Here is an 8,910-nt window from a genome sequence, read left to right on the forward strand (position 1 = left end):
GTTTTAACTTTAAACTTATCTGACCATCGCGCGACTGTAAGAGAGCTTTATCTAATAGCTCACCCGAGCATTATTAAATCTGTCTTCTGGCCGCGTTTAAATTATACGCCGGGAGGTTAGTAATTGGGTAGATGACTACCAGCGAGTCCCTTCTGTTGTATGTTTTTGCGTATGTTTTTGCCATTTTCTTTTCTTCCTATGCATCTCACGAACCACTAAGATCAGCCTCAAGTCTTACCTTTAGCCTGGGAAGCAATTTATTCTCTTTCTTATAAACCTTACGTGGCTACAACTATGCATATATGTCCTCCTTCAAAATGCAACAGCAGCGATAGGATCCCCCGGATGATCCACAATCCACCCGACAGCCCAGCAGAAGTGATGCAGAATCTCCGAGGCGTACGTGTCTGAGCAGGTGGATGACCAGTATCGCAGTTCCAGCTGAATGCGGCCCGGCGATAGGACCGCAGCCAAGCACATATCGTACTAGAGATGGTGGTTAGCGTTCGCAGCACTTCGAGGCTTACATTATGGAGGACATTACTAACCTCAGTAGCATCATCCATTTCCAGCATGTTGAAGCCAATCCCCGTGGTAGTAGACGCGGAAGTTTCAAACTCCGGTTGTACCGTCAGCACGGTGTTGAAGAGCTGCTGGTCCCCGTGGATATTCAGCCCAGCTTGTCGAACAACCTCGGGGACCGAGCAGTGGTGGTGGTCGTTGCGCTGCTGAATGCTCATCTGGTTCGCGCGCAGCACCTCCAGGACCGTGCGTGGTGCGTTGTCGTCGCCACCCAGCACCATCCGGCAGGGAAGGATGTTGAAAAATGGGCCCACCATCTGCCAGATGTGCGGCAGGGGGATGTCGCGGCCCGACACAATGCTGCCGAAGCAGACGTCCGAGATGTGAGTGTAATGCTGCAGAAGCAGTGCCCAGGCGAGCTGGAAGATGTTGGCAATCGTCAGGCCGTTCGAGCGCCAGAATGTGTCGAGACGAGCGAGATCTTCCGGATTCATCAGTCGGGGTAGGGAGCGGTGCTCGGGTGTGCAGTCCAACTCTGGGAATTTGTCCGCACTGGGTCGTCGTGGCAGCCTGCATGGGCGAGCATCGGCCAGGGCGCCCTTCCAGTACTCAAGCGTCTCCTCCTTGGACCGGCTCTGCAGGTACGCCAAGTAGTCGCTATACGGGGTGGCGGCGTCCGGCGGGAGCTGGCCGCGCAGGGCCAGAGCGAGATCGCTCAGGAGGATGGGCACCGACATGGCGTCGATGAGCGCGCTGCCAGTCTCCAGCCGGAAGAGGACCTGTCCAGACCGGTCTTGACCGACGATCAGCCGGTGGGGTGGCGAGCCCTTCTCCCACGCGGTCGTTGGCAGCGCCTTGAGCACTTCGAGAGTATCCTCGCCAGGAGGCAGGACCACCACCGTCGGCGAAGCGCTCTTGAGCAGAACATGGAGGTACTGCTTCTTGCTGCCGGGACGGCGAATTATCACCGTGCGCAGCGCGGTATGCCGCTGAACCACCTCCCTCCAGGCGGACACGACCTGGTCTGGGCTAATAATGGCATCATCGGTGCCTTCGAGGGCAAAAATCAGGTTTCCCCGATACTGGGAAGTATAAACCTCCAGCATACCGCAATGGGCGTCGGAACAGGCGTAGACATCCTGGAGGGACCCGACGGACTGCTGCCCCGCCAGATCGTAAACGGCTTCCCACTCAGCATGGCTGAGTTGCAGGACTGCTGGACTCGCTGGGTGCTCAGGGGCGACTTCCTTTCCATTTGGTACTGCGACAGGGACGACTGGGGCTTCATTCGCGGGGGTGACCATGCGGGCTTTCTCGCAGAAAAGAGCAACGGTATTATTCGCCAGGAATTCGTACATCGTCATGCGCATTCCCCCCTTTCGACACAGGCCCAGCAGCCGCATGGCGCTGATTGAATCTCCACCCAAGGTGAAAAAGCTGTCGTCGACGCCAATGGCATCTTCGGCCACCGCGAGCACGCTGGCGAACGCCCGATGGACGAATTTCTCTTGACTGGACGCGGGCGGTCGTTTTGTCTGCGTCGTCTCGCTGCTGTTGCTGCTGCTGCCCAGATACCTGGCAAGCTGAGCTCGTGGCATTGCCTCCACCAACGCCCGCAGTTCCTTCCGATTGGCCTTTCCGCTAGGGCTCAGGGGCAGATATCGTAGCGGGATTACGATGGAGGGTACCATGAAGGGCGGGAGCGTCTGGCTGAGATGCTCCTTCAGCCGCTGAATGGGTTCGTGGTACCGGTCCACGTCCGGGACGAATGGAGACGACGAGGTTGAGAGTGTTGTTGTTGTTGTCTGTGCGGCCGCGTTCACGCCTCCATCGAAGCCCACGTCCCGAGCTGCACAGGTGAAGAGCACAATGCGAGATCCACGGAGATGCTCCAGGTGGACCAGCAGGGCTATGTAGGTCGCGCCGCTCTGATACGCCTCGGCATGATGCTCGATCTCGTGGAGCTCGATGCGCTGGCCGTTCAGCTTCACTTGAGAATCCTTGCGGCCCATGATGGAGATACTGCCGTCGGGGTTGTGGTAGGCTAGATCCCCTGTCTTGTAGTAGCGATGGCCCGCGACGAATGGGAAGTCTCTTGCCCACGCCGGACTGTGGATGAAGGCCGCCGCGGTCTCGGCCGGGCGGTTGATGTATCCTCGTCCGACAATCGGGCCCCCGATGACCAACTCCCCCACGCACCCGACAGGTTGCAAGCGGTGGTGATTGTCGGGATCAACGATCCAACAGGAGGCATTGGGCGGGAGTCCAACGTTGGATGGTGGAGACCCCGGCTGGAGATGTACCGCCGTGGTCGTGAGCATGGCGCACTCGGCGGGACCATAAGCTTCATGGAAGTCGACGTGGGGACTCCAGGTGGCGATGTCGGATTCCGACAAGGGCTCGCCTCCCAGGACGATCGTTTTCAGGGTGGGCACGGCCGCTGGGGTGAGGGTGCGCGCGACTGCGGGCGTGAGCATGGTCCAGTCCACTTTCATCTCCTCCATCGTCCCGGCGAGATCGTCCGTCCGCTGGGCCTCAGATGGTATACAGAGACAGCCACCGGCGCCGAGGACGAAGGTGACCTCGAGAACGCACATATCGAAAGCAAGCGACGAGAACGAGAGACCTCGGGATCCGAGCGCCAAGCCGCAGAGCCCTGCGTGGCCCCGCACCGTCAGAGAAAGCATCTCATGCTCCATGGTGACTCCCTTGGGCGCGCCGGTGGAGCCGGACGTGAACGCAACGTACGCTGCATTCTGGAGGCTCAATGAAGGAGGGCGGTACGCATTGGTGTCATCGAACCCAGCAACTCCATCGTCGGACAGGACGACCACGTTATTGACGATCTGGCGGCACTTGTCCCGAAACATGGCAGTGGAGATCACCAACTGCGCCTCCACGTCTCGGCAGATACTTTGCAGGCGCGGGACGGGGAAGCTGGGCTCCAAGCAGACCAGAGCTGCGCCGGACATGAGGACCCCCAGCATGGCCACAGGGAGCCATTTCGAGCGCTCGGTGCAGATGCCAACCACGGTCTCCGGTGCTGCTCCCTGGGACTGAAGGTGCGCAGCTAAGGAGCGCGCTGCCCTAATCAGCTCGGCGTACTTCAAGGAGCCGTCCCACGCACAGACAGCCTCCGACTGGGGCTGCGTCGCACCATAACCATCTATCAGCTGGTGCAGAAAGCCTGGTCGTTCTCCGAGCTCCCGCTGATTCCACGCGGTCAATCGATGCTTATCAGAGGGACACGGCAACCACAAGTCACGGATACGTGATTGTGGCTGGTGCAGGATCCGTTCTAGAATTGAGGCGAACCGCTCCAGGATGATCTGCACCTGGCTGTCATGCACCATGGAGCCATCGAACAGCGCCTTGAGCTGCAAGGAGTCCTTCCGCGCCTGAACAATCATTGAGAGAGGGTACGTATTGAAATTGCGATCCTCCTCCTCGTTCTCGGGCGTATCCGCCATGATCGATTGCGATCGCTCGGCTGGACGCAGTCGGACTGTCAGCAGATTTTGAAAGGCGCAGGCGGCCGCAGCCTCGGGGCTGCAGTCGCAAATCGACAACAGCCCGGTGTGCTCGAAAGGCACGAGGGAGATGGTGTGATCGTGGACCTCAGTCACTGCATCTTGAATGGCTTGGTCGGGCCGGAGTTGGACTCGGAAGGGGACTGTTGCAATGGTCGGCCCCATAATCCGGTCAATATCCAGCACTGGGGCCGTCCTCCCCGACACGGTCAGACCAAAAACAACATCTTTCGTGCCTGTATGCGCCGATATAACCATAGCCCAGGCCAGCTGAATCTTGCTTGCCAGTGCCCAGTCTTGATCGATGGTCGTGGAATGGACATGGATACTTCGAGAATGAGGAGAGCGCAACGCCGTCGTTCCGCTTTGAGGGAGCGGTGGAAAGGAGGTCGCGGTGGCATTGTATCCAGCAAGTTCAGTCTTCCAGAACTCTTGTGCCGCCTTCGCGTCGAGGTTGGATATGTATTGAACGAGGTGATTGAAAGGTTGGCGCTTTGGCGATGCACCGCCGTGATATACTTGCTCGACATCCTCCAGGATCTGCGCGTAGGACCAAGCATCGAAGATGGCATGGTGCATTCTCACGACAAACAAAGGTTCCTTATTCCACTGCGCTCGATCAATCATGGCCATGCGCAGGAGAGGGGCTTCTAGGCCCATTGGCCAGCTGTCACCAGTGGGGTAGGAGTCGGCCCAAGGGACGGTCTTTGCCGCAACGACGACTTGCAGGAATTCACTTTCGCATTGGACGATCCGGGTCCGCAAGATGGGATTGGCTGTAATGACCTGTTCCCAGGCGAGCTTGAATTTCGCCAGGTCTGTTTGCGGCGGCAGAGTGAATGCAAAGGTGCCCACTAGAGCATCTGGGATCTTGACTGACAATGCCATCATCCCGGCCTGTAGAGGGGTGCATGGGTACACATCTTCAATGCTGTCCTCTTGCAACAACTGAGAAGTTATCCTGGCGGTGGTAGGGAGACGGCTGGCCTCACTGATGAGACTGTAAGGGGGAATGACAGGGAGGTCGTGGCACCGAGAAGCAGCCTGGACGAGGGCTGCTGGGGTCTGAAGCGTGATCACGTCCGTAGCCGTGATGATGATATCTCTGTCGCGTGCGCGAGCCACCAGCTCGATCGCTTTCAATGATGTCCCTCCAAGGGCGAAGAAGTCATCATCGGCGGCGATCTGGGTTTCCGGGACTCCCAGAACGTTCGAAAAGAGCGAGCACAGGGTACTCTTTACGTCACATGTCGATGCAGGCTGCTGACTCGGCGGTGCTTGGAGGTCCCGAACCTCGTCTGAGACCCGAGCCTTGGAAGCAAGAGCGACCAAAGTCCTCCGGTCGAGCTTCCCAGTCGCTGTCAAGGGGAAGCGGTGCATCGGCACGAACTTGGTGGGAACCATGTACGAGGGCAACCGCTCGAGAAGCCAGCGTCGCATTTCTTTCCAGAAGGCGCGAGTGCGCTCGTCAACGGGGGCAAGTAGCTCTGCTGCTCCATCCTGGCTCGGAAAGACCGCCCCAGCTCCCTGCCCCACCACAAACAACGTCAGTATAGCGTCGGAGGCCTGGCCGGGCGGGCTCACAACATCCGCCGCGGCCACGAGCCCCTTTTGATACAGCTGCGCGTGGTGCTCGATCTCCGGCAGCTCGATGCGCTGGCCGTGAAGCTTAACCTGCCGGTCTTTGCGGCCTAGATACCGTAACGTCCCGTCATCGATATTGTAATACACCATATCACCAGTGCGATAGAAGCGCTCCCCTACCGGTAACCCGAAGTCCGCAGCCCAGGGCGGGGCGCGCACATATGCCTGCTGGGCTGGGTGGTTCAGGTATCCTCGGCCGACCAGGGGTCCACTGATGAGGAGCTCGCCCGCCGCGCCAATCGGCTGAAGCGTGGAGATATCATGGGGATCTACGACCCAGCAATGGCCCGACTGTGACCGGCCGATATTCGACGGGTCGGACGGCTTCACGTAGGGCTGGATCGTGGTGACGACACTGCACTCGGCCGGCCCATAGGCATTAATGAGTTGCACCTTCCCGGACCACGTCGCAATGTTTTCCTGCGATAGCGGCTCGCCAACCAGAAGCAGTGACCGGATGTTGGGCACCGCCTCGGGCGTCAGCATTCTGGCCACCGAGGGCGTGAGCTCCACCCAGTTGGCGCGGAGCTGGTTGATGGTGGAAGCGAGTTCGTTGATCCGCTGGGTATCCGATGGCACACAGACGCAGCCGCCGGCGATCAGGGTCATTAGCATCTCTAGGATACTGCTGTCAAATCCATAGGAAGCGAATTGAAAGGCACGCGACTGGCGGTTGAGGTTCTGGGCTTCGTTCTGCGCTAGGGCATTGGCACAGAATGACTGGTGCTCGATGACAATGGCTTTGGGCTTTCCGGTGGAGCCTGAGGTGAAGGCGATATATGCTGCTGCGTCTGCCGCACTCTCTGGCGGCGTGGGGGGTCGATTCAGCGGTGGAAGATTCTTCTCCGTACACAATTCAATCGGGAGACAGACCACCGTCTCGCACAATTTCCTCGCGGTCTCGTGGAGTGCTTGTGACGCCAGTATTACCTTCGCCTGGCAGGTGGTGCAGATCTCGACCAGGCGTGCATCAGGCTGAGAGGCGTCCAGAAGAACAAATGCCCCCCCGGCCCTCAAAATGCCCAGGATGGCCACGACGGTCCACATTGACTTCTCGAAAAGGACAGGCACGATGGTCTCCAATCGCACGCCTAGCGAGACAAGTCGGTCAGCCAAAGCGCTGGAGAGGCGGTCGAGCTCGGCGTAGGAGACTGAGCCATCCCACGCACACAGGGCCTCTGCCTCGGGTTGCTGTTGGCACTGAGCTAGAATCAAGGCATGGATACATGTCCCCGGTCTGGCGAGTCGCTTTGGATCGTTCCACTCTGTAAGCAAACGTGACGCATGCCTCCCCAAGAAGCTGACGCTGCTCATTTTGGCGTGAGGGTTCTGCAGTAAACATTCGAAGAGATGCGTCAAGGTCTCGATGATCGTCTGTGCATACTTGTCGCTTATGGTTGTACTCGAGAATCTCAGAGAGATGTCGATGGGAGACCGGCACATATCCAGAGTAACAAGCAAGTTGCAGCCATCAGATATCTGAGCGTAGTCGCCCGAGCCATGCTGATGGCTGCTGTGGTTCTGGATTCGAACTCCGGTGTCAGGCAGCGCTTCACGACCCCGTTGTTGTGCGGGCCACGGCTCTGCTTTGCGCCTGCGTGCCGTCTCGGCGACACCGGCATTCGGGGTTTCTGAAATTTCCCAGGTCTCGACATGAGCTTCCGTACGAGAATGACGCGAGGCCGAACACAGGCCTGGTGCCGCATGAACGTCCTCAACGACAGTGAAGCTGGGAGCTTCATTGCCGGCGTAGCGTGCAAGTAGAACGGCCCATGCGAGCTTGATACAATGTGCCCATCGGGCGCTGTCGCCATGTCGCCATTGTGTGGTCAATTTTGAATTTAACTGTGAGCGGATGACATGAAAGACAGCATGTTCATCATCACCGCCGTTCAAAGTCGGAAAAATAGTTGGCTGTGACTCCATCTCAGCCAGCGCCATCAGAGCTAGGTACGTTACCCTAAAACCTTCGTATCTTATCAGGGGGGGTAGAGTTTACGATGTACGACGCCACAAGCAGTCATTATATGTCATGCTCAGCCATTGCACGGCAGTGGCCGATATAAGCAAGCCATCCATCTTCCTGGCATGGTGACATCAGTTCCCAGCTATTGTGGGGAACAGCAAGGAGCAGCGAGCGCACGCCATACCGGTCCATTCGCTAGCATTGCTACGGGTCACGTTCCTGATCACCTTACATGGTTTAGAACCCACCCGTGCAGGTTTTATTGGATCCAGCACCATATAGTTACGTACAACGTGCCTTGAAAGGAACCATTCAGTAAGCTTGACTGTGAGGAGTCAATATCCGGCCATTTAGAACAGCATTGCTGGCTTTTAATCCAAGTCCGCGGTGTATAACATTCAAGAAAGAGGCAAGTCAGCATGTCAGGGGCGTTCAAGCGGTGCGGCACGTCCCTTGCGCGGCTGACTCTAAGTAGTGCTGGGCGACACAAGCGAATGGAATGCTCGCTCGCTGTCTCCGCAAGGATACAAACCTGCTCTGCGGAATGTAAATGCTACCGAACCTATGTGCAGGTGGACTGTCGGGGCGGCAGGAATGTGCAACATCGGAATCACGCCTTTCCCATGCGTAGACTGAGTATATCCAGTTGGCCTTGTAACATTGCATTGCATTATAAGGCAATTATGCTGCTGTATGGCCGCCGCCCCTCGCAGAATGATCTTCCTCAACAAAACGAGGGCCAGCAGTGCCCGTCACACATAATTCACCGTTTTATTCTACAGACCCATCTCTCCATCTCTTATTTTTGACAATCCGATCGGTCCCTAACGGATTCTGGCAAAGCCACCAAAATGTCTCGCGAACAATTAATCTGGGCCCAGGCAATATTCACGACCATTGCGGTCTTCATCTGGTGGGCTTTTGATCCCAACAGCTGGAGCAATTCAGTTCTATCATATATTATCGATGTAAGTCTGAAGCATACCGATTGCTTGTCTCTGGTTGTCTCCACGAGACTCTAATTATATACAGAAATACCTGCGGTGGCGTTACCCCGTCAGCTCCGTCAGCGGCAGATCTCAGATCCCCACGCGTCCTTACAAGTTTCCCGATGGTGGCGGCAGTACCAAGTTCCTCGATGGCGAGACTGTCTCGGGCGACTGGGAGAAGAAATACGGGCCAATCTACCGTATCTGGACTGGACTTGTTCCAGAAATGTACCTCCTCCTCCTCCTCCTCCTCCTCCTC

At 57.4% G+C, this 8,910-nt stretch overlaps 2 protein-coding genes across 2 annotated transcripts; one reads left to right on the forward strand and one right to left on the reverse strand.

Annotated features, from left to right (window-relative positions):
- Positions 1–312: 312 nt before the first annotated feature.
- Positions 313–7,139, reverse strand: BO66DRAFT_332323 (putative nonribosomal peptide synthase; the record flags this gene model as incomplete). Its single annotated transcript, XM_025644130.1, has 2 exons — positions 313–441; positions 540–7,139. The coding sequence occupies 2 exons, from the start codon at positions 7,137–7,139 to the stop codon at positions 313–315; spliced, it is 6,729 nt and encodes a 2,242-aa protein (XP_025499927.1).
- Positions 7,140–8,513: 1,374 nt separating this feature from the next.
- BO66DRAFT_405049 (uncharacterized protein) lies at positions 8,514–8,879 on the forward strand (the record flags this gene model as incomplete). The annotated part of the gene is made up of 2 exons (XM_025648961.1): positions 8,514–8,630; positions 8,695–8,879. Coding segments are annotated over 2 exons (302 nt in total), but the record flags the coding sequence as incomplete, so codon positions are not given.
- Between the last annotated feature and the right edge of the window lie 31 nt (positions 8,880–8,910).

This window comes from Aspergillus aculeatinus, assembly GCF_003184765.1.
Source record: "Aspergillus aculeatinus CBS 121060 unplaced genomic scaffold BO66scaffold_54, whole genome shotgun sequence".
NCBI lineage: Eukaryota > Fungi > Ascomycota > Eurotiomycetes > Eurotiales > Aspergillaceae > Aspergillus > Aspergillus aculeatinus.